We start from the raw sequence: 25,881 nt of genomic DNA, 5'->3' as shown, positions 1-25,881 counted from the left end.
ATGTTATAACCTCAAATATATATATTGTTATAGATTCAAATATATTATGTTATAACCCCAAATAAAATACGTTATAATCCTCAAATATATGCTAGTATAACACCAAATATATTATAACCCCAAATGAATGTTGTTATAACTCCAAATATATTATGTGACTTTTCACATTACACTTACACGCGCGCGTCAATTTTTTTTTTAAATTAACACAATGGGCTGGGTTTTTTAGAACCGTCTTTAGAAAAGACAGTCTTTCAAGAGAGAAGCCATTTTTTAAAAATATACAGGGTAATACTGAGCTTACCCAATTAAACCTCCGTGACTTCTTTTACTAAAATCTTGAAAATCGTTTATTAGTAAGAAAGCCATGTTTGTGAGATTCAACTAAGTAACTTTAATTTACAAAAATTTCAATTATTGATGGATGAATTTCAAATGTTTCAAGGCTAATTTTGATTTTTGCTAGTATTTTTCGTCAAATATTGTTGGTCGAATTTCGATTTGTTGCTAGGTAAATTTCAATTGTTGAATTTTAATTGTTGAATTTCAATTCTTTTTTGATCAAATTCGTTTGAAGAAATTATTCCAATTTGATAGTAGAAGTAGAATTGAAAAGACTAGAGTTTGTGTTTAACGAAAAATGTGATATAAGAGAAAAATAAAAAATTAGGTTTTTTTTGGAGGAAAAATGAAACTAATAAAGAAAACAACTAAGTTAACTGTGAAAATCTAATATCACAGAATTACGATAGAAAAAAAAAATACTATTCTCTCTTATTTAGCTTATGTGTCCCGTTTTCTTTTATGGTTAAATCATCTTAATAGTCCCATTTTTATTTTTGGTATGGATTTTTGATTTTTCAATTATACCCTTCATTACTCATACTAATTTTCCTCCTTTACATAAAAAACCCATAATACCACTCTCTTTCCTACCTTAGGGTCCCACTTTTAACTCTCTTTAAAATCCGTAAAAAGTTATATGAGACTCTTAAGGGAGTATATTTTAAGTACAAGTTATTTTGTTTACAATCGAACAATCGACCCTAGACTCTGAGTACTCGTCAGTCGTCACCGCTTCCTGCTTCCTGCTTCCTACTCTAACCCCCCCTAAATTAGTTCTCTTTCGTTTCCCAGCACAGTAAATTAAGCACAAAAATGGCGGATACGGCACAAATGAAGAACGGACAAGCAAACCTTCTGGAAGAAAACAGCCAACCTGCATCAGATGCAGAGGCTGCCGCTACTTCCTCAACCAAATGGCCCGGATGGCCCGGCGACAATGTCTTCCGACTAATCGTTCCAGTTATTAAAGTTGGAAGCATAATAGGTCGTAAAGGGGAGCTTATTAAGAAGATGTGCGAAGAAACTCGTGCTCGAATTCGTGTCCTTGAAGCCCCCGTTGGCTCTACCCCCGATCGTGTGGTTAGTTTTTTTTTTTTTCTTTTGATTAAGATTTTAATGTGGAGTGAATTTTTATTATTGTTTTTTCAAAAATGATTGTTATTTTGGTAGATGAGGGTTTGATATTTGTGGTCAGTAAAATTTTGCAGTGTTAAATTGGTGTATATTTTTGTTTTGGCTTAAGTTTTTTAGGGTTTTGTTTGCTGAGTGGTTATAATTTTAGGGTTTGGACTGGGAATCGGTTTGTTGATTTTGAAAGTATTTTGGCTGTAGCAATGATGCATTGGGTCATTTGAATGAGGAACTGTAGCTTTGGATGGGGCCGGTTATTACAAAATCAGTTAACTGGACAGAAAAAATTCTCAGAGGAAATGAAGTCTTTTAACACTCTGTTAGGATTACATTTTAGGAAGATAAGGAGAGAAGAGTGGCGTGTTTTCCTTCTGAATCGTTTCAATGTCCGAAGAATTTGATGAAGTGATTTTCATCTCCAATTCCCTTTTTCTTAGTTTCCCTTCCCTCTTTTTGCAATTTAAATGAAGGAAATATATTGGTTTGATATCCCTTCCCTCCCCTCCCCTTCATTTCTTTGTAACCTAAGTGAAGGTTGCAAAACTAAAGTCATTAGTCACGCTGCCAGGAAAGACGTTGCCAATTTTTCTTCCAGCAGAATTATCTACTGATTAGTGCCCATAATTATTTCGCTACCCACTGAATATTCACTGTGGCAGATTGTCTAATGCTATGATACTTGGTCTCGAGTACTGATGTCGGATACTGGTACGTGTCCAAGTGTCGGATACGTCTAAATATTCAATTTTACGCCTACAATGATGAGTCTAAGTGCCATACCAATGTCCGAGTATCAAGGATCGGACACGGATACGTTAAACAAAATGAAGAGTCCAAGTAACATAGGTCTAATATGTTCAAATTTACTTATCTGAGTGATCTATTTAGGTGCTATGTTAGCGTTGCATCTGCTGGGCAAGTATGCGTTAACCAAGTTACTGATGAAGTATGTTGGTGGTGGCATCAATAAGTGTCAATGTGTGTTTATAAGTGGATTGTTAAGAAGATTTTGGCTATTGAGCAACTATTAATCAAACATGAATTGCATTTCTTGGTGTTACATCGACAAAATTTTAATATTGGTGGAAGATAAGTTGACTCTTTGTTGGTATTGCACTAGATTGTCCATGTGTCGATAAGAGATTGCCACACTTTTCATTTTAATCTGTGCCCTTTCACTTTGTAACGTTTCTATTATGTAGTGTCCCCACCACATTCTTTAATTCTTATTCATATGTCTTTTCTCATTTTCTCTCATTTAATCCTACCTCACAATTCAGTGCATCAGTCTGTCAGAGGAGGTTGTTTTGGACATTGTTTTTTGTGCAAGCAGCTTCAACCTTGCTTTTTACTTTTTATTATGCTCTAGTATAGTAGTATTTGTCTCCTCTACATATCTATAGATCATTAATCATAGCTGTATGCTAATCAAAACTACTGCAGGACTATGTGCTCAATGAAGTATTTATACTAATACTACTATGATAGGTTCCCTAACTTATTGGTTGGAAATCTCTGACTTTTGGAATGGCTGCTGAAATGGAAACAGGACGCTTATTAAGGAGTTAGAAAGTGGATTTTTGGAATATTTTGTTTTTGCTGAAAATTTTCAAATTCCTAGACTAACCATTTTCCTAGTTTAAATTTATATGGATTAGGACTTTGGCAATGTGATCCCTTCCCGTTTGAGTTAGATGATTGTTATACAGATTAATAGCTGTTTAGGTTGCTCATTCGAAATTGATGCATTATTTGAAAGAGCTATTACCTGTTCCTCCATTGTTAAAAACTGCTGCTAGGTTTTTTAATGTTAGTGGTGAACCTTGAGTTTGTCCTGATTGTTTGGGCCCATATCCCAATTGTATAATTTGCTTTTCGGGTGACAAAGGGGATGAAACTGCTTTGTCAAAGTCCTTTCACAATCCTCTTCCGTTTAGCTTTGTACGAAAGAAATGTAAGAGGGTTATACTAGTGATACATATTCTTTCTGATTTTTACTGTCTTAATCACTTCTAAGCTATGTGGCTATCATGAAAATTCTCTAGCAAATCCATTTTTGATAAATGTTGCTCTTTTTGATGATATAACTTCATTTTTTTTCCATATTTGTATTCAGGTTCTGATATCCGGCAAGGAAGAGCCGGATTCTCCTTTGTCTCCTGCAATGGATGCAGCTATAAGAATATTCAAGCGTGTTAGTGGCATTGGAGAGGGTGACGATAAAGGTTCAGCGGCAGACGCAGCTGCATTTTGTTCAATAAGGCTATTGGTTGCATCCACACAAGCCATTAGTTTGATTGGGAAGCAGGGAGCTACAATTAAAACTATACAGGAAAATAGTGCTGCTGTTGTGCGGATTTTACCTGAAGGTTTGTGTTAGTTCTTCTGTTTCAAATGTCTCTATTCTACTGCTAATTTTATCCTAGAGTGGCAATTGCTCTTTTGTGTTCTTTCGATTGAGGTTCTTATATGTATGTTGCTGATCATGCTTATCCCTTTCCATCCACTGAATATCACCCGAAACAAGAGTCAAATCCCGACTGGCAACCCAGTTTGTTCATCCTGGATCGCAAAATAAATGCTACCCAGATTTCTGGTCCGCAAACCGCTTTCCTGATATTTGTTAAAACTGTCTTATTATTAATAGTTGGTTTAAGTCGTATTACACTGCAGATTTATGTATGATTTGTGTTTATATTACTTCCCGTAGCTATACTAAGTATTGGACAATCTAGATTCTTCGGGTATCATGTGGTGGTGGTCATAATTGAGGCATTGAGCTAATGGTTTTTTTAATAAAGAACTTTATTATTAACGAATCATTAGTACAATACAGGGATAAGAGATCTCCAGAAAGTTCAGCTATCTAACTACATTAATATTTTCCAGTCTTCTCTAATTGCTCGTATAAAGAACATTGCTGAAAATTCCATTGGCCTTACCCATATTGAGGCTAGAAATTTTGCCTTATCCCAAAATAATTTCTAAAGACAAGAATCGATCGTGAAGTATTCGCCTATTTATTTCCTACCAGATAGACCAGAGAATTGTATAACACATCCATAATTTCTTGAGGTCTCTATTGCCACCAAGTACACGAAATTTAGTAATAAGAATTCCCCAATTGTAATGTACAAGATATGATGATGTACTTTTGGCCTATTCTTGATTTAAGACTTAAAGTTGCTACCTAGACATTTGGGAATGTAGTTTTTACGGTAATGCAATTGGATTATGTTAATGCAATCAACTAATTACAAATTATTATAACTGTATAGTTTGCAAAATATCCTTTGAGGTCTCTAATGGGTTTGGCTTAAATTATCTCTGTTAATTTGTTTTTCACTATGTGTTTGTGTCATTTGATATCATTCTAAGAATAGATTGAGTGTTTAGAATCTTTCAAATTTCCTTCTTTTTTCTTCTAGATTGTATTATACAATTAAAGAAAAAATGTAAAAAATGCACAAACTTAAATTTTAAGTTGTTTTTGATTAAGAAATATCATGCTAACAAGAAAACTTTCGTAAGATAAGTTAATCTTAAAGATTACAATATCAATTAAGAAAAACATTCAAATGATAGTACATCTCTGCAGTTATGAGAGACCACTTATTTTCCAATTTATAACAGAGTATTATGATATGATGTTGTTCTTCATGGGTTAAAGAATCTTTCTTTAGATTGGGTTGATTGAACAATTTTTTCCAAAATCGAATATTATTTTCCACTTTTTTCCACAGCGTGAAAGTCTCGAACAATTTTGGACATCAATCCAAAATTGAATATGTTATGAAGAATGGTGCTAAAAATTGGGTTGATTTCCAAAATTGTTCGAAACTTTCACACTATGGAAAAAATTGTCGTTTACGATGGTTGAATCACTTGCAACTCAATCTAAAGAAAAATTCTTTAACCTTTGAGGGACAGCATCATATCATAAAACTCCATGTTAAATAAGTGATCTCTTATAACAACAGAAGTACTATTATTTGAATGTTTTTTTAATTGATATTGTTTCATGTTTTTTAAAATCTTGAATCTTGTAGATTAGCTTATCTTAAGGTAGTTTTTTTGTTAGCATGATATTTCCTAGTCAATAGAAACTTGTAGTTTAAGTTTGTGCATTTTCTATGTTCTAAACACTCCATCTATTCTCTTAGAATGATATCAAATCACCCAACCATATAGGGAAAAACGAATTAAAGGTGATAATTTAACCCAAATCCATCAGACAATTGTCTGGTTATTTTGCAAACTACACAGTTATAATAATTTATAATTAGTTGATTGCATTAACATAATCCAATTGCATTACCATAGAAACTACATCCCCAAATGTCTAGGTGGCGACTTTAAGTCTTAACTCACAAATAGGCCAAAATACATCATCATGTCTTATACACTACAATAAAAAAAAAAAGTTTATCACCAAGTACATATATATATATGTTTTGAATCATGTGAAAACCAATTAAAGTAGTGAAAACTGAAAACAAATGAACATAGAGGTTAAATGGTGTACATATTCTAATGGTAATTTTGTAAATAATTGGGCATTTTTTAAAAGGTGTACATACATGCTTTATATTCGGATGGCATTTTTGTAAATAATATGAATTTTCTCCTTCACAAAAATATGTGCACTCTATAAGATAGTATGTACACCTTTTGCCACAATATGCATATCTTAGTCTGGTTTTTAGTTTTCACCACTTTAGTGGTTTTCACCTTATCCTACCCCTATATATATATATATATATATATAGGCATGATCAAGTGAAAACAACTAAAGTAGTGAAAACTAAAAGTCAGATTGAGATATACATATTGTGGCAAAATGTGTACATACTACCTTGTAGGTTGTACATATTTTTGTAAAAGAAGTTTATATAATTTAGAAAAATGTCATCCGAATATGTATACCTTTTAGCAAATGTCCAATTATTTACATAATTGCTACTGGAATATGTACACCATTTAAACTTTATGTACACCCGTTTTCAGTTTTCACCATTTTAATTGGTTTTCACATTAAGGTAGATAACAAAGTCTAATCGGTAGTAGTCACTAGTTGCAAGTAGCAACTTCTACCATTAATCTGCAACTGTGTACTAGAGGAACATCGATAACTTAAGGGGCTAAACGGATCTTCGTCGAATCTACACAATGAAAACAAACATTATAATATTTAATTTTATAAATATTAATCATGATAAGAAAGAACACATATCGTTCTCTAGTTGTGTTGTACCCTGCAAACACTCCTCAACATCAAGAGAAGTGTAAAGTCAATCTTGACAAGAAATGAGATTTTTCACCATCTTTGGACTTAATGAACTTCGAAAAGTATCAAACACTCGACCTCCAGTGCTAAATGCTTTTTTTGAAATCTCACCATCTTTGGACTTAATGAACTTCGAAAAGTATCAAACACTCGACCTCCAGTGCTAAATGCTTTTTTTGATGCAACTGTGGATGCAAAAATGGCTAGCATATCACGAGCTACAAGGGAGAGAATGGGAAACCACGAACTATTATTTTTTCACCTTTGTAACCTCATTTGAATACTTGTCAACCTCTGTTTTAGTCAATTCCCCATCCTCTTAAGACTTTTTGAGTTTTTTAAACTTAGATCTCATAAGTCCTTTGTTCGGAAGGCCAAAGCTCATAAGTCAATAAACCAGGAATGGCTAGCACATCAAAAGCTTGAAGTTACCTCTCACCGCCTCCTATCTAGAACCATCTGAACCAAAAATATTTTAATGACTCGATGCCAGAAAATTTGGGTCTCAAATCACCAGGGAATCTCCAAAGCCACTTTCCAAGCAATGCTTTGCCTCGAAATCTCTCACCCCTAAGCCTCCTTGTTCTGCTGGTATGTTAACTTGATTCCAATTTATTTATGATCTTTCTTCTCCTCACCATCTCCATCCCAAAAAAAGTTTATTGTCATCCTTTCCAACGGTCTAATAAGTTCCAATTTACTATGAGGCATGAGCTGATGTTGTAAGATGGATTCTTTTGTCCCAAAGGATAATATGGAATTTATTTTTTGGAAATTTGTTATTCCCATTTTCAAAACTTGGAGAAGTTTTTTAATTGATGTAAGAGGCTTGTTCACAGAACTCAAGTATGTGTTTATGAAATCAAGAAAAAATGGAATTTAATTCTGAATATTTAGTTTACTACTACTAATAATTGTTCAAATCTGAATTTAAAATTTTTGCTTGCTCCTATTATCTACGTTTGGCCATGTTATTTACCTCTTAAATTTGAACTTTGTTTGGTGAAGAGCTGTCCATGTTCGTGACTTTTAGGGTACTGCAGGTGTATATTTTAACTTTTAAGATATATATTGGGGTGAATTATTCCCTGTTTACTTAAAAATATAAGCCACGTTTGATTCTACTATATCATGGAATTTTAAATAAAATTATACCCCTTTTTCAAGGATTTTATATCCCTTGTATCAAATCTATCAGTGTAGAGGCCCTATTAAGATTGATATGAAATGTCCAAAGTTTAAATTACTAAGCTTAAAATGTGGCAACTTACTTTTATGCACAGGCACACTGAGGCTAAAAAAGTCCTTAGTGTCTAGGTGCAAAGCGCAAGCAGAAGGTGCGAGCTTCTAGTAGTTGAGGCACACATTATTTTGATGTGAACTTCACATTATTTTATTGAATCTTGTCACCATTTGTCTTTGGACCTATTGGTCCTCACTTTTTTTTCATCTGTGATGAATACAATGATTTTTTTCTTCAAGATTCTGATGGAATAAGTTTTTCTAGGTGACCTTCCCTCATATGCAGCCTCTGATGAGAGACTTATCGAGATACATGGTGAGGCTTTTAAGGTTCAAAAAGCATTGGAAGCCGTCCTTGGTCACCTGAGGAAATTTTTGCATGATCACGGTGTTGTGGCTGTGTTTGAGAAAACTGTAAGGAACTTTGTGAATTATAGGTTTACCATTTTCAACAGTGTTTATTTTAGCTAATACACTGTTTTCTGCAGTACAATGCAACAATCTCACAGGATCGAACGACTGATGCTTCTCAGCCCTTGGTTCAGAATATCACATCTCAAACATTGATTGGTGCCGACAATTCTTTGTCATTGAAGCGGGAAAGTTATTTTGAACGTGAAGCTGAGCTAGATCTCAAGTTTCCTCGTTCTGCAGTGTCGCTTTATGGATCAGATCCGGCTCTCAGCTCTCTTCATCCTACAGGACTATCTCGTGCTACTGCTCCTTTACTAACTCAGGTTTGTCTTTGTATCTCTCTATCTAAATGGTGATCTTGTTGTACCACTTGCACGGAGGTATGTTGGGTAGCGGTGTCCTTGTAAGAAAGTCATAAGTCACAAGAAGTAAAATTGGCTAGACAGTGTTAACTTCCGTTGTTCAACAAGTGGGATGAAAACCTTAGGGACCTGAGTCCATTTTCAAAGCTTCATGTGGAAGGAGTTCCTGTTTTGTTTTTCCCCTTGTGATGTCAATTATTGGAATAAAATGTACTAGCTATAAGGTAAACGGTGTTATAGTAAGTTAAGGTTGCTACCATATACATGTATAAAGGTGACAGGTATTTCTTTAATTATCAGATTTTATGGGGTTGCTAGCTGCTGTTTTATCTACAGCTTTGCACTTCATTTTGGTTTCCTCATCAGCGCCATTCATATTTGGTCTGTATTTTGCATACATCCGACCCCCCGAAAACCCACCCTAGATGGGAGCCACATAGTGCGTGGCATTGGGGTGATGGAATGGAACAGTGAGGAACTTTTACATATGGCAAGCATTTCTTTCTTGTGATATCCTGTGTATGCATCTCAGCGACCCTGTTGATATATTTAAGGTTATGAAAAATTTAACATTACTGCTTCATGCAGTATACACATTACTGCATTCTGTCATTAGTTGAATGTCCATGTTTGTTATTAAATTTCAGTATCTTTACTATTGAATACGCAGATTACACAGACAATGCAAGTACCACTTTCTTACGCTGAAGACATCATTGGAATTGCTGGAAGAAATATTGCCTACATCCGCCGTTCTAGTGGTGCGGCTCTTACCGTTCAAGAAAGTCAAGGCCGAGGTGATGAGATCACTGTAGAAATAAAGGGGACTGCAACTCAGGTCCAGACTGCTCAACAACTTATCCAGGTTTGTGCCAAATTTTGCTCCAACCAAAACAATGCTAGGCCCTAATCCCAACAAAATGGGGTCGTCCCCTCGTCTACTCAAGATGTTACTTGTTTTTTGTACTTCCCATTAATTATTTTTGCTCTTTTTTATTCGGGTGTATAGGGAATTAATCGTTTCTATAAGTAGTGAGAATTGAACCCTCTAATTAAAGGGAAAGCCCACCACTAGGCTAACTCATGATTCTTTTGCTCGACTTTGAAACATCAATGATAAGCAATCAGTTGAATAAACTCCCTCAACCTAAAACGAAGTAGTCGATTTCTCAGTTAATTCATCAGAACTTCATTCCCTTCATTCAGATTGAAGATAACTTCTGTAATATACTGGAGTCGTACTCATATTATGATGATGATGATTGTGACGTTGCTTTGTATGAATGTTACTGTTTACAGGAGTCAATTAACGGCCAGAAGGCCCCTACTGCTGCTAGCCTCTATGGGAAAAGTGAGTTGGGCTTGGGCGCTTCCTCCTATTCACAGCTTGCAGAATCCACATATTATCCGTCGTCTTTATCTTCCCTATCGTCTTTATCATCGTATTCAAGTCAAGGTCTTGGAGGAGGTTATACTTCTGGTTTGGGTGGTTACAGTAGTTACAGATTCTGAGTTTTTCTTTGTTATAGCTGCTCGAGCGGAGCAGCGATGGCCCTGTATCTTTTAATCTTCTGTAACACTTGTAATCACTTATTGTTTGTTAATCAACTTGATCTTTTAGGATCTTTTTCCAAGTTTCATTCTAAAATCTTGTGAAATATGATGGACAGAAAGACTGTAGTCTGTGTTGTACGTTCCTTTTCTTTCAATTGCAGCTTCATTTTTTATTAAAGGTCGACAAATAACAAGCATTTTGGCTTTATAGAGGTGTGTTTTGGGTGAAAATTGGGTTTAGTATGGAGCTATAAGGGTATAAACAAAGTAACAATTATGTTTGGAAGAGCTTCTTTATGAACAATACATACATGAACATGCATAAAAAGTAAAGATCAAATTTAAGATCCCATGTCTTCATATTTCCTCAACTTAACAAAAAAAATGTAGCTTAGTTTTTGAATGCATTAAAAGGATAGTTCTGTATTCACTATCTTGTACTCCTGAATTGTCTGTTCCGAGGCCCGCCAGTTCTTTGGCCGCCCTGTTTACTAGTACTTCCATGCTTGAGCGGAACAATAGGTTTTATGTATTGAAACCCGGGAAAATGGCGTTTATCCTTAGGAAGTCGTTTTAGCTCTGGTAACCAAAAGGCTACATATTCACCTTCGGGGTCGTACACCTGTGCCTGAAAATCAAATTGAAACATTGCCATATGTTGTAGTTTTGTTAAAAGTATTTGTTGAATAATTTTAAACTATTGACAGTAACAATAAAGATCATGGACTATGATCTTGCCATGGATCTTTAGATTACTTCACCGATACAGCTTTTTGATGATCACACGTTTACTCGTTAAAAATGTCTATACTGTTAGGAAATACTCCTCTCATTAAAAATATAGAATTGTACATTAAGACGAGTTAAATTAGAAAAAATAATTATTTCTCCACCAGTTCAGATTTACCTGTTTGGGAATGCTGAAATATCTATCTTCTCTGGGGTCATTTCCCACACCTGCATATAACACAAACCTAGTCAAATACAACATATTAACAGTTGCAGCATCAAAGATTACACCACATCAGGCAAGTTGAGCTTTTAAGCCAACTAGTGAACAATATATTTACAGCCAGTCTCCTGAGAGACTGTCTTTTAGGCCTAACTCATTAAAATTTAATACTTATTTAATGTATTCATAATACCTATTTACATCATCTTTAATGTCTACTTACATTATCCTTAATGTCTATTTATCGTATTCTTAATGCCTACTTACAATATCCTTAATGCCCACCAAGTAATTTACTTTACATTTTCCTTTATAGTCGGCCCAATAGAGATAGTCTTAGACCGTCTCACAAGAATTTGCAATATATGTAAGCTCGTTTGCATCCTGTGCTCGAGAGAGAACACTAGTAGTGATTTGGGGATAAATTTCGTATATAAGATCAAAAGATTAGAAAGCCTAACCAGCTCCGTATGTCCAATTCCCATAGTTCGAACAAGGATCGTAATCCAAGAGGCACGTCTCAAACCATTCCGCCCCCATACGCCAGTCAATCCCCATATCTCTTACAAGAAAGGAACATACAATCTAACAGGAAAAATTCCAAATGCCTTGATTAGTATAACATATAAATTTCTTCACATCTTTCTGCAGCTTGAGTGATTCATCCAGAATCCAGATATCTGAAATGAGTTAGAAATCAGAAATTACCTGTCTACCTCTGTTAGACATGAAACCAGTAGTTGCTAGTTCCTTCATATTTGCATCAATCAATGGGTACCTTAAATGTTAAAAAGACAATAATTCGTCAGTTACTTTTTAAATTCGCGATTCGCTCCCAATAACCCTAAAATAGTCCACAACTAACCATAATTCGCTTTTGTGACTTGCGATTCGCAAAGAGATTAGTGACCTATACTCTTATTTTCACCTCAAGTACCCATGTCAAATAATTGACACTCGGATACAGGTACGAAAATGGATGCTTGTTTTTTGCCAAAAGTCAAGATAGAAACTTAGACACATATCCCTACGGATATGTTAATACAATTCCAAGTATAAAGCTTGTGAAGGCTGTATCCGGTGTGGATTTTGCAAGATATCAAGAGAAACAAATGCCAAAAATAAAACCCAGGCTAAGAACAGATCAACGCATAATGAGTCAAATCCAAATCCAAATCCAAAGTCAAATTCATAGTTCATACCCAGTTTTGCCTTCTTTCCATGATTCAAACAATGTTTTGTCCTGGCTCCATTTGTAGTCTAGATTCCTTGGCCCACCTGAAGAGTGGGCAAGAAAAATGAATCAATATTTGAATACTATTATGGATATATGATACAATTGATGAAATAGTCTCCAAAGTAAATATCTAAAGCATAGTGCAAAAAAAAGGCTGCATAACCCTATGGCGACCGTATTGTAAAGATTTTTGAGTTTACAACGATCGGAATATAGACCGCATTGACCGTGATTTCATCCGTATTGCCCTTGCAATCCGTTTTGCAACCATTACCGCGACCTTGACTGAAACTATATTTTTGCACTATAATCTGAAGTTTAATTATTCCATGCATTTTATAAAAACTAAAATCACATATATTACCCGAATGGAAAATTCTATTTCCATATTTAATAGAAATAAACCTGAAGTAATCCCTCCATATCAATTCAAATAATACCCTGAAATCATATTTAATAATTCATTTAGAAACAAAATCCTTGTTGGATGATCAACTCATTAATACAAAAAGGAAGAAATATACCAATATGTTGAGTCATTTGCCAGCCTATCTCTTTCATATCTCTTGACCTATAAGCAAAATTTCACCTCCAATATAAGATTTTGTTACACAAAGATATGAACACCAAGGTGGATAAAAGGTGGGGAGACTTAACTTCCTCATATATAAAACGGGGAGATAAGCTCCCGCTTGCCAGCCATGGAGAAAACTTTGTAGAATAATCAGATTCAAGCATTCCATTTCTTGTCTCCTTATATATTTTCAGCAGATCCTGAACATTTAACAGCATCATTATCATCTTCGTACTGTATCCCACTTATAGGAAACTATGATCAAGGTCTGGGGAAGGAAGGAAGGCGAAAACCCATGCCCATAAAAGAGGAAGCGGCCAAAGAGTCTCTTGGCTCAAGAAAGATCCTCAGCATTAATCATCAGGGGAATAAGAAATCATCTAACCTTTTTCCAGAAGTATTCATGAACTCTGCTGAGCGAAGCACTCTCACCCCCAATAAACAGCAGGCCTCGGTCTACCTAATATACAAAAAGGATTTGGCCATTTATATCTCTTAGCAAGAACAAGGAAGCATGAAAAATGGATAAGATATAGGTTCTATAATACATATTGCCTATTGGTAAATGTACTTAATCAAGACTCGGATAACCTGATATACATGCCTCTTGATTGTCTAATCCAAACTGGCTGATAGAAAGAAGAGATCCCCATTCTTCAATTTCAGGTGGAGGTCCAAGTGATGCTGGTATCTTGATGCAGGGTCTGATTGTGCACTTGGATTCAACAGACTGAAAATTCCGATATGCACAAATACTAATTATCATTAACTAAAGACAAAGACGATAAGTCAAGACAGTGTAAACCCAGTTGAGGATGTTTCATGGAAATGGTGTCAAGAACGAAAAAAAGCTTACCTTGCGAAATTGCGTGTAAACATCAGGAATGTTATTTACATCAAAGGGAAGATCATCTTTATGGTATAAAGTAGATCCCCAGATAAGTTGCAATCTAGGAATTTTAGCACCCTTTTGTGCTATCGATTGGCCTGCTGTAGACGAAAGAGATACTTTCTGCAAATTCTTATGTACCCTTGCTTCAACATTCAGCTCCTCGCTGCATGTTTCTTTTTGGGCATATATCTGTTACAATTAATTTCATGTTATCTAATGTCGGAAATTAAACAATATGATTTAACAACAGGGGATTAAAAAGATTTATCTTCACTATCTTAACTGTGTGAGCTCCAAAGGTTTCAGCAAGTGCAGGAAGAATGTCTTCTGGTTTTCCATGACGAATTAGCAAGTTTAGACCGTGTTTCAGTAAATTCTTTCTCAAGTCAGCTAAACATTCGATCAGAAAGTGTGCACGTAATGCTGTCACATTAAGACGAATGAGATATCAAATTTATATTTCTACTTGAAATGCCCCTTTAATTGAAAGAGAATTATACATAACTATCATCAAAAAGCTTCCTTTGATCAACTTATAACAAAACAAATTGAAACTGCACTAAGCACTACGAAATTCAACAACCATTAATTGTATAACAAAATATAGTTTGTCTTATTGTTATAGTAATCGAACAGTGTTCATATTGTGGTAGATAATATGACCAAAGCTTAGGATAGATTATTAATTCTGAAGTGGACAATCTTTTAGAAATGAAAGGAGGAATTTTATCTTGGAAACTAGCTTCATCATTGATAATGTGGCTGCATCATTTTTCATGATAAAGTTAGTTCTTTAACATGGTATAGAACGGATTCGAATCTCATCTAACCCTTATTTCAAGATGGAATATTTAGTTACATGTATGAGTAGGACATGAATTGCATTCACACTCTTGTGTAAAGAGGCATAATAGAGCATAGAACTGTTATAAATATTCACATTATCAACTCGTTTTGTATGAGACTATCTTACTATGAGGTGGACCCATACAATCATTTTATTTCTTTAGTTGGTCCCTTTAAACTTGTAAGTAATTACTTTAAGGTTGTAAATGATTACTTTAGACTTTAAAAAGCGATCATTTTAAGGTTAACATTAGTTACTTTTAAGATTGTAAGTAATCACTTTAAGGTCATTAGTGATCAATTTAAAGCTGAATGTGTACATAGGGTCAGCCAATAAAATTTTTCTCACTATGCAACTTTCTCATTAGAGAATTTGTGTTACATTAGACATAAAAAGAAACATAATGAAGGGTCCTTACTTCTATAGTTCCAAATAATTAACTTTGGTTTTTAGTTGACTTATCAAAATTTGATCCTACACAATAGTAAACAGTAGTCCAATTGAAAATTAGGGGTTATAACCCAAAAAGTTTAACCTTTTAACCTGAATATGATCCGACAACGAAATACAAGCAAAAATAGTCAAATTCAACCGATTTGACCCATTTTCTTAACTTTCTGAACTTTTTTATTTCTCGTACTAATTTATAACCAGCACCTACTATATTTCTAATCAATTTTTTAGATAGCAATTTTGTTATAACCTTAAAATTGATACATTAGTCCTTTTTTATAAGAAATATATTATTTAAAATTAAAAAAAAAACACACCTATTTTATATATATTCTTGAAATAAATTAATAATAAATTAACTTTTTAAAATCCTTCATCCATTGGGCGTCACCCTAGCCGTACTCGAACCCAGCACAACCCACCCAAAAAAACCGAACAGAGTTGAAAGCATCTTGACTCGAAATTCGTCCGACCCACCATTTTAACAAGTGTAGTTATTACCAATACACAATCGAAACTATTGATGAACAAACAAACGCAATGAAGACCCTGCAAAATACACTATGAAGAACAATATTCAACGGAAGAATTATATACTTCTATATGATACGATGAGCTCACATTCAAAATTCACAATCAATATGAATATGATGATGATTAAACAAAGGCTAAACAAACACCCACGTAGAACACAATAAATCCTTCCTTCCCCTCCAAAATTCCAAACAATGGAAATCCAATTTCCAAATAAAATATAGAAATAAAGATACCTCCAGTTTTAGGGAACCCAAAATTATAAGTAATCCCAAAAAGCCGAGGATCAACGCAATATACAGGCAAAACAACCTCAGAGGAAACCCAAGCTTTGAACAATGCTTCATTATCCAACACTCTTAAGTCATTTCTAAACCAAACAATGCATACCCCTTTACCATTTCTCCTATTTTGTGAAGAAACAGAGTATCTTTCAAATGTTTGTCTTGCAATGCTTTCTAATTCATTAGTTTCTAATGCGGGGACTTTGTATATTACTGACTTTTGGGCCGATTTGGATTGAATATTTTCAGATTTTGAGGTGGAAATCGAGGAATTCATTTGTATAATTTGGGTAAAGTTGAGGGGAAATGAGGTGGGTTTTGATGGGTTTGCAAGTTTTTGCAGGGACAATAATGAAAAACGGGAATATGATGAACAGTACATTTTTTTCGTTATTTCATTTGATTTTGGGTATGAGAGAAAAAGAAGATAGAGAAAGGAAGAGAGTAATGACTAATGAGCGAAGGACATAACGCCACGTGGATGTATTCATTGTTTGTCTTGACGTGGACCAATTTTGGCGTTGTGTTCTTAGATTTTTTATTTTCACTTTTTTTTAATGTAATTGTGAAAGTTCTATTTAATAACACATTTATAAATTGTAACCTATTCAAATAAATTTTGTAAAAAAAAAATGAGATTATTAAAGGACATAAGCATGACATGATCATCATCATTATCATTATCATACTCAATATATTACAGGTATGAAAAACTTTAATCAAGACTTGGTGAGGGAAGGAAGGCGGCCATAGGCAAATGCATACTATAACAATGGGTAGCATAGGCTACCCATGTTTTTTTGTAAAAAAATAATTTTTTTTTACCTTGTGCTTCCTCTGTTCTATTATATCATTTAACTTTTTACGCAATTCAATACGTTATTTTTAATTATTTATATATTGAGATATGCACATCAAAAAATTATAAAAAATTAATTTTATGAAAGTATGCGACTAAACTATGTAACATTCGGAAAATTAATATTTTAAGACGAGTAAGTTTAAGAGAATTATCAGTAAGTTTAAGAGAATTATCAGTGCGAGAATGATCTTAAATACACATGACATGAAACATTCTCAATTTAATTTCTCTCCTCTTTTTCCTTTTCTTTTATTTTGATTAAATACTCAAAATTTTTCTCTCCCTCTCACGACATCAAAGCCCAAACATCAGCCAAACCCCAATCCTTATTCTTTGAAGCTTCCCTTCGAATCCCAAAAAAAATGGCGACTGAAAGTCCTTCGAACCTTAACAATGGCGGTTGTTGTCACTGCTCTTTCCCTCCTCTTTTTGACATCCTTTGAAATTAGGGTTGAAATTTCTTCTTTTCTTGATAAATCCTTCAATTCATGAACAAATCCTCTTTTCATGATTCTTCTAACTTAGAATTTCAACAATAATCGAAGCCAACAATCATCTTTGTTCCATCTGGTTCCTCGATTTTCGGAAATAACGAACAAAATAATAACAGGTATGATTCCCTCTTTCTCTGAATTTCAATTCTATAATTTCTGATCAAGAAATTTCGATCTAACCCTTCTCTCCCTCTCAATTCATCTGATTTCTTTGAACCCAACAACTACACCATGACTGTCGCCCTACCTTCTTGAGCATTTTCGAAGAACCGTGCCTTCTTCATCTCGCTCTTTTCGGCAGATTCCGGTATAGGGCAAGAAGGTAGTCAAGTGTCTGTTGTTAATTTTGTTATTTGATCTTGTTAGCCACATCTTTCGGATATATGCAATTGGATTACCATTTCTTGATTATATTTAATTGTCATACTCTTACCAAATTATTCTTTTCAATCAAAAACCTCATGAAATTAAGAATTTGAGATTCATTGTATAAGTTGCTCAATTAAAAGAAATGGACAATTGATAATTAGTAGTAAATTGTGGAATGTGGATTAATTTGATGGACTTCGATAACTAGTATGAAGTTATAAACATTGAAGTGGAGAAATTGGTGGAAAATGTTGTTAACTGTAAGGTTATGGATGACTTGAAGCTCTTGAATGAATTAAGAAATTCTCTTGGAAATCATTGATAGTGGGGTGAAATATTAGTTGTTTAATTGGAAAATAAAGAGAATTATGAAGGTGGATAATCTTTAGAAAATGTTAATGAATTTTAGAGCATGACTATGTCGCCTTGATGGCCTATTGTGGTTTGAGTTCGAACATGCACAATTCTTTTATGATTAGATGTATTAGAATAGAAGCTTGAACTAAGATGCTATCATAGGAAGATATGCAATGAGTTATATGAACCTAGTTGTAGTATCGTATGCTTCTATTAGAATAGAAGCTTGATCAGACTATATTTCTTAAAAATAAACTTTTTACTAAAGCTCTTTTGAATTGGAAACTGTTGAGACAAATGTTGTTGTGAATGTTTATGTTGATATTATGATATGGTCAATAGATCGGGCTTGCGAGCTGGTCATTGACGGAGTTGAGGAGCATTGTTCCCTGCTCCCTGTTTTGAAGCGAATTGTCATTCAGATATTGACTAGCTTCACCCGAGAGCGGCATAGTCTTAGAGCTATGGGGCACCTCTCAAACTAGACTCCCTGTGCGCACATAGATCTAGGGAATCGATGTTGCTTTTAAACCTATGATTTGAGTTACTATGTTTTGTTGTTTTGGATTGTTACTTCTCATTCAGTTTAATCTGACCTTTGCTCAAATTTTGAAAGTGTGATTTCAGTTTCTTGGGAAACGAACCCAGTGATGACCCTGTTTACTCAGTCAACGGTAAGTCGGGTTGTTACAGATTATTCAAACAAGATCCTACTTACCTATATTTTTCCTTACATATAAGCCGTAATATATAAAATAATCTTAAACGATAAATAGTATCAATAATCGTAATGTAGCGAGTATTTCAGAACAAAGGAAGTATTTTACTATGTCAAACTTTGATCCCGTTGTAACTTGTAATTTATAACTTTGTACGATACGGTGCGGGCGATATTTATTGCCTCATTTTATAGTGGCAGGAGATGAGATTATTATTGCGATATTTTACTTGTACAATTCAATTTGGAGTAATGAAAATTTTTTGGGTTGTTCATTTTATAAACAAAACTCTATTACTCTATAGAATTTTTATTAATTTACTTCATCACGTTGGTGCTACCCATAATTTTGAGTTCTGGATCCGCCACTGAAGGCGGCAAACCATACCCATAAAGGCATGGCCAGCTCTAGGGGTATCCAGGGTAGCCAACCGCCTAGGGTCCCCGAAATAAAGGGCCTCAAATATTAAATGGTACTATTTAGATTCGGTTTTGAGCAACACTTTTTAATTGATTTGTTTATAAATCTATTTTTAAATTTGAAGTAATATAATGTTATAATATATTTTGCCTTAAATTATTTTTCTTAAAATGAAAAAATTTTTATCTTTTAATATAATAAATGACCCCATTTTAAAAAATATTACAAAAATAAATGAAACATTTTAATATATGTTGTTTTAAACTCTTTACTCTACCCCTGAGCCCTGATAAAGGTTCATGAAACAAAAAGGAGTGAGAAAAACCAAATTCCATAAAATTTCAACTTTACATTATTATTAATTTTAAAGATTCATTTTACGTGTTACTACTTGAAACCTAATTTTTATCATTTTTCAGTTCATACTTGACACTATCTTCTTGGTTCTTCATATCTCTTTCTTCGTTTTAAATATAGCAGTTTTATTTTGAAATTAGCTCTTTGATTCTCAATTACCTAAAAACAACTTCAAAATCAATGAACATTTAGATACCAAAAAATATTCAAATTCTCAATCCCGCATCAAGCAATTGGGTTTTTCCCAATTAAATGTATTGTTTATGTGATATATCGGATTAAACTTTAAAAATGATTAATTGACTACTGAAATCAATAAAGTTCATCTTGTTTTGACAAGGACTATTTGCTAACTCCACAATTAAGTATATTTGGTGCGGAGAAATCTGAGAATGAGTGACCTTCTATAAGTTATTCCGGATGCGCACGAGTGAGATCAAACAGTATTGAAAAGTCTTAGCCTCCTTGAATAGTCATTGGCAGTCTGATAGGGCTGGGGTGTACTTATATTGGGTTTGTAGAGTCACTCTACCCCTAAAACATTATACTAATAAACATACTTGGTAGGAAACAATCTTAGAATATGTAACCTCAAACATTTTTGTGTTAAGTATGGGAATATTACAACCCAAGCTCAAGTTCACATGAATGCAAGGACTATGAGGATCGATGACATGGCACTTGAAGAAGTTTCAGCTGATCATTTTCTATACAATACAGCTAGGCTTATGTATAGGAGGATGTTAGATTGTTTTTAGTTTTTTAAGGTTGTTATTTGTTATGTAACCAAGTTAGTTATAAGTTAGTTATAACAAACTTGTTTTCCTTAAATCTTGGAATGTGTATATATATTAGTATGCACTCCAGTTTCTGCATTGATTCAATTCAGTGAATGAAAACATTTTCTCTCAAATGTTTGTTCATCTTTATGTTTTCTTTTGGATTGAATTATAACATTTTCGGATGCGCCTAAGTTGATAGTATTAGAAGTTTTCCACCATTAAGCTAAACCCGACCCAGATCCGACCATACCCTAACCCATCCCTACCCACACCCTCAAAACCAAAACCCGCCCAAATAAGTTGATAGTGTTAGAAGTCTCACTAATTTCCCCGTGCTTCGGAAATCAAAACTACAAGGAGTAATATTTATGGCGGTGACATTTTTAGGTCGTCATCTTCCCAGTAACTTCAACTCTTCAGGTTAGCCATTTGTTTTCTGTCTTCCTTTTAACTCCAATTTCCTTCAAAAGTTATCTCATCCATTACTAATCTGTAGATACCCCAGATGCAAGAACGTGCAAGTACACTGGCCAATCAGTTGTAAATTATCCCAATTCCCGTTTTTCATTTTTGATTTTGATTGCATTTCATCAATTTGGGATTAAACAAACCCAGTTTTCTTGTTACCTTTTTTGATGAAACTTTTTTGGGTTATCCTGTTCATGTGTTGGATTGCAGAGAGCTATTCCAATGAGAGTAATCACAGTAGGAAAGAAACGCTCGCGTGGGGTTCAACTCATTGTTGATGAATATAAAGATAAACTTCAACATTATTGTGCCATTGATGATGTCTTAATTCGCTCCAATCCTAAAAATGCCCGGTATTTTGTCATTGCTTTTGAGGTTTTTTCTTTAATTCGTTCGCTTTAACCGCCCGTCTGGCTGTATAGTGGTAATGTAAATGATTTGTGTTTTAAATTTAATGTCATTCTGTGATGAAACTTTGATCATTTACAATTTTCCATTATCATTTGATATCAAATGGTAATTTATTGAACAATTTTTGCAAGAAAATGAGATGAATGAAGTAGAAAAAGCATGACTATTAAACGTGTCAAAGAGATAATCCTACCAAAATTACACTTGTAATGTGGGGTCAGCTCGAGCTTTTGCCTAGTGCCTAGGCTCCATAACCTTTTGCTTCTCGTTGCGCCTTTCGCCTTTTAAAACTAAGGCAACATTTAAACAACTACTTTAACAAATGGTTGAGTGAACTCAATGAATTAAGTTGATGGTTAATTCTTGCTTGGACGGGATTGTAGATTTGTATGATTTCATGTGAAGTGTTCTTACCAAACTTATGATATTGTTGTCCTTGCAAACTTGTGTTGGTACAAGAGATTCACCAACATTTAATGGAGATTTTTAGTAAAATTAATTATTGGCTATAGCCATTTATCTAAGAAAAAATGGCTAACAAGCCAAAGTTCAACCTTAGTAGTTCAACGCAACTTGACAGTGATGATAATGAGGATGAATTAATTAATGGAAGAAATGATTGTTGATGCCTTCTGTTGTCTTAACTCTTAACCATAAGAAACATTACCTTTTGATGCCTTTGAATATAGAAGTTTAGAAAGGTTAGATTCAGTTTAAGGCATCCGCATATAATATACTTTTGATACATACTCTGGAAATGAGTCATCAATTTCTGATTAAGTTTTGGTATAAAGCTCTTAGTTAAAGGTGGAACTGAAAACTGTGCCAAAAGGTTGGTAAACAAGCTCTAAACTTGATAGAAGGAAGCATTTCAAATGTATGAGCTTGTTAGTTTTTAACGGGCTACTGTTTCTATTGTGTTTATACAGGATGAGCTCTTGGCTTCACTGATCTATTTAGATGGAATGTTGTTTGACCTTGTGGCTTGAGTCACAAGATTAAATTATCTAACAAATCTATCATCTTTTCCTTGGTTGGATATTAGAAAGAAAAAATGTATTATACCAATTTATAGTTTATAAAGAAAAAATGTATTATCTAACAAGTCATGTTAATCAAAGTTTATAGTTGGGTTATAGATTTTGCAAGTTCTTTCTTTGTGACATATGGTTAGATAAAGTGTGTGTGAGCGTTGAACAATGTCTTTGCCTGTGGTGTCATGCTCCTTTTTTCTTCTACGAATTATAAACTTATCCATTTTGTCAAATTTAGGGATATCAAGGCTCAGATTGAAGAGGAAGACTTTGCTGTTATAAACCTCATCAAGTCCAACGACTGGGTATATTCATACATAATTACATACCTCTGTTCCTACATGTGTAATTCCTTATAATGGCATTTTCACTATTTCTACTTTATAGTGATCTGAAAGATAGCGTTTTGTACTATCTGTTTGCCATCCATATGTGTGATCCATAGCAAAGTGAGAGTTGTTCCTTTACCTATTGGACCAGTTTCGTTGAATATTGTTCTTCGTTTTATGCATGCTATCATACTTCATGTTTTAGTTGACAGTGTGCATGACTACATGCCATGGTGTAAAAACGTGGTAATAATTGCGATTGTGGTAACATAATGGTGATGCGGTAATGGGAGTGATTCGGTTATCGCAACGTCTAAATTTCAGTTGAAATCATAAGATATCCCTTGATATGGCCCATAACACGGTTTTTTTACACCGTTACAACGCGGGAAATATTGATTCATTGTTTTTAAAAACCTTCACAACGCAGCCGACGCGATGAGATGCAGCCTTGTTTTTACACTAAGTGCATGGAATATTTGAAAGCTGAAGCCACATGTTTTTTGTTTACAGAAGCTAAATTTTCTTGAAATATTTTGCACATGATGAATGTTCAATCAATAAAATAGTCTGATGGGCTACTATTTGTATGCTTTATTAAATTTTTCTGTAGGTTGTAGTCTTGGATGAGCATGGACAAGATGTGGGATCAGAGCGTTTGGCTGAGCTTATCGGAGATGCAGGCTTGACGGTATAATTATCTGGCTATTATCTGAATATCTTTGGCTAATTACATACTGGTGCTTTGTTTATCAAGCTGTTATGCCTCCTACTAAAGTTTAATTAATACTATTAAAGTTCAACATACTTCATGTGATTATTGCATTCAGCTTCTCTGCAACAAAGGTTCCTTACGTTTAAAGGGAACCGTTTCTGTATACTTGTAGAATTTTCTACAGCTAACTCAGCTAACATAGCAAGTTTGTCGCCATCGACCTTTAGTACTAGGTTTAGATACTACCTCCGATTGTTCTGGGTTAGCGCGCACAAACATTCCAGGCTAGTTGATGATAAATTTGGCTTGTACACAAGACCACCCAAGAGGAGAGTTGATTGCACACAAACCCGATGAGGTTCCATCCTAAAATCAATTGGTATTAAGAGGAGTAGCCCATCAAGTATATATGTTAGTCAATCTCTCTCTAATTCTTCAATGTGGGATCACGTGTGGGTTATTTTCAATAAGTTGACATGTCAACACTCCTTGTTTTTCAGGCGTGAAGTCTTAAGCTAAGTTTTGAAATGGCCTAAAATTAGGAGGTTTTACTTGTTAAAATGCAGATATGTAATGCAGCTACAACTTTGTAGGGGGCATCAAGAATGATTTTTTGCATAGGGGGACCATATGGTCATGGAAAACAGTTACGAAAGCGAGCTAATGTATCGTTAAAGTTATCATCTTTGGTCTTGAATCATCAGATCGCTTTGATTGTGCTAATGGAGCAGTTATACAGGTTAGCAGCATTAGCTATAAGACTATGAGCTACAAATTTGCTCAGCGATTGTGCTGCTTTTTGCTCGCTCAGCGAGCATTTATTGGTTACGCCTTATTTATTGCCTCACAAATTTTGTTTGTTGTCCAGAGCATGGACTATTCTCAAAGGCCAAAAATATCACCACTAGAAATCTTGTCTTGCTGCCTGGAGCCCTGGACCATGTCCTAGCAGGTACAATAACTGTTTGTTATTTAATTTAAGTGAAAAATTGAAAAGAATAAGCTTACTAACAAGCAAACAAACTTTATTTTACTTTTTTTTGTCCCTTTCAACGCTATGACATTGTCTCCTTTTTGTTCTTTTTTAGTAACAGCAAATAAAGAATTTTGAATTTTTTTACTAGTTTTTTTGTTCGCTTTTAGTAACAACGAACGTATCTAACCTTATGCTCGGACACGAAGACGCTTATTTTGGGAATTAAAATTTCCCAAAAGAATTTTTTTATAATAACCTTATTTTTTTTCTATCTTTCTAATTTAAGTTTGTTATACAAAAGTATAACCTCGTCCATTTTACTTTCTGTTATTGTACATGGAACTAATTAAAACAATATGCACAAACATGTACATAAACATAGGAATAAAAAGATGGAATATGCAAGTGCCTCTTGTGTCTGTGGAAAGTGTTCTAGTCCCCATTTATGTGGAGCACATAGAAAAAATGGTGGATGTTGTGATTATGGCAATAATCGGGAAGTCGCAGATGCTGCACCTTGCGGTGTTATGACTCATTTCGTGGACTGTAAATGTGAAAATTTGAAAAATATTCATTTTATCATAGTAATCATTTTTATCATTAAGTGAATACTTTAATAAGCTCTTTTAAACCTATTACATATCTAAAAATATTGTAATGCTCCTAGATAATAAACCTAATACGATGATGGTTGTAGTTGCATGATTTTAAATCACAGGTCACGTAATACTTCTGTTTCATGAAACGGTAAGCTGATAATCCTTTATAAAGCGACTGCGACTGGTATGTAACCGAATAACCTCATTTTTATTCCATGGTGGAGCATAAAGGGCTTGACAATAGACAAGGAGTGTGATTTGTACTGAACTGCTGACCCTACCATTCAAAGGCAGAGTTTTTCAGTAGTATCTAATGACTAATATGTAGTCATCATGCATATACCGTAAGCACTAGTTTCTTTTGCTGTTTATGACATTCCAAATTTATGTGTAAATATTCATGTTATTGATGCAGGTTGGTTTGTATTGGCCTGTATTGTCATCATCATTCATCAGTTTGAAAACCAAGGCTCCTAGAACACGAGTCTTCTTTTGTCACTCAATAGTCATTACTAATTCCATAATCGGGTATTTGATGGTTGTTGACTTCGAATGAAATTAAAAGAAAGTTGAGATGTATAAATGAGATTAATTGAAATGGTAGACAATTGTCACAAATTAAAATAATGCAAAATGATTGAAATAGATCAAAATTGCAAATGCTTCTAAATGAGAATGGAGGGAGAATGTGTCTTCTCCAAAGTAATTGCTAGAATTTGTGTAAATAGTAAGATTGCCCAAGGGCATAATTAAGACAAAAATGTTAAAATTGAAATAAATATGCCAATAGAGAAAATGAAATATTTGATTAGAATAGGAGGTAATTGTTTTCAAATTGCTCGATACATTAGTGTTACAAGTACATAAAAATGATAATATGT

General features: G+C 34.1%; 3 protein-coding genes across 8 annotated transcripts; 2 read left to right on the top strand and 1 right to left on the bottom strand.

The window, feature by feature from the left end:
- The first annotated feature begins 1,025 nt into the window (after nucleotides 1-1,025).
- On the top strand, nucleotides 1,026-10,513 carry LOC130803622 (RNA-binding KH domain-containing protein PEPPER). The gene is made up of 6 exons (XM_057667809.1): nucleotides 1,026-1,425; nucleotides 3,593-3,845; nucleotides 8,271-8,419; nucleotides 8,494-8,742; nucleotides 9,452-9,646; nucleotides 10,081-10,513. The coding sequence occupies exons 1-6, from the start codon at nucleotides 1,159-1,161 to the stop codon at nucleotides 10,291-10,293; spliced, it is 1,326 nt and encodes a 441-aa protein (XP_057523792.1). The 5' UTR covers nucleotides 1,026-1,158; the 3' UTR covers nucleotides 10,294-10,513.
- An 81-nt stretch (nucleotides 10,514-10,594) lies between these two features.
- Nucleotides 10,595-16,511, bottom strand: LOC130803621 (cryptochrome DASH, chloroplastic/mitochondrial). 2 transcript variants are annotated; one of them, XM_057667807.1, is made up of 13 exons: nucleotides 16,061-16,511; nucleotides 14,274-14,413; nucleotides 13,955-14,179; nucleotides 13,690-13,828; nucleotides 13,484-13,554; nucleotides 13,182-13,298; nucleotides 13,049-13,095; nucleotides 12,889-12,965; nucleotides 12,490-12,565; nucleotides 11,996-12,065; nucleotides 11,749-11,872; nucleotides 11,243-11,292; nucleotides 10,595-10,963 (listed from the first exon to the last, which is right to left on the bottom strand). In XM_057667807.1, exons 1-13 carry the CDS (start codon nucleotides 16,488-16,490, stop codon nucleotides 10,766-10,768), a joined length of 1,764 nt encoding a protein of 587 aa, XP_057523790.1. In that variant the 5' UTR covers nucleotides 16,491-16,511; the 3' UTR covers nucleotides 10,595-10,765. The 2 variants fall into 2 exon arrangements, with proteins under 2 accessions (XP_057523790.1, XP_057523791.1); XM_057667808.1 differs by having other exon boundaries at nucleotides 13,699-13,828.
- A 4,014-nt stretch (nucleotides 16,512-20,525) lies between these two features.
- LOC130804346 (putative RNA methyltransferase At5g10620) lies at nucleotides 20,526-25,551 on the top strand. Of its 5 annotated transcripts, none has more exons than XM_057668755.1 (8): nucleotides 20,527-20,888; nucleotides 20,965-21,008; nucleotides 21,147-21,289; nucleotides 22,620-22,686; nucleotides 23,324-23,401; nucleotides 24,019-24,164; nucleotides 24,294-24,377; nucleotides 25,120-25,331. In XM_057668755.1, the coding sequence occupies exons 1-7, from the start codon at nucleotides 20,837-20,839 to the stop codon at nucleotides 24,331-24,333; spliced, it is 570 nt and encodes a 189-aa protein (XP_057524738.1). In that variant the 5' UTR covers nucleotides 20,527-20,836; the 3' UTR covers nucleotides 24,334-24,377; nucleotides 25,120-25,331. The 5 variants fall into 5 exon arrangements, with proteins under 5 accessions (XP_057524739.1, XP_057524738.1, XP_057524737.1 ...); XM_057668754.1 differs by having other exon boundaries at nucleotides 25,099-25,237; XM_057668753.1 differs by lacking the exon at nucleotides 25,120-25,331 and adding an exon at nucleotides 24,784-24,914.
- The last annotated feature ends 330 nt before the right edge of the window (nucleotides 25,552-25,881 follow it).

This window comes from Amaranthus tricolor, chromosome 17 (genome assembly GCF_026212465.1).
Source record: "Amaranthus tricolor cultivar Red isolate AtriRed21 chromosome 17, ASM2621246v1, whole genome shotgun sequence".
Taxonomy (NCBI): Eukaryota; Viridiplantae; Streptophyta; class Magnoliopsida; order Caryophyllales; family Amaranthaceae; genus Amaranthus; species Amaranthus tricolor.
The sequence above is the reverse complement of the archived record's forward strand: the minus strand, read 5'-3'. Positions and strand labels throughout refer to the sequence as shown.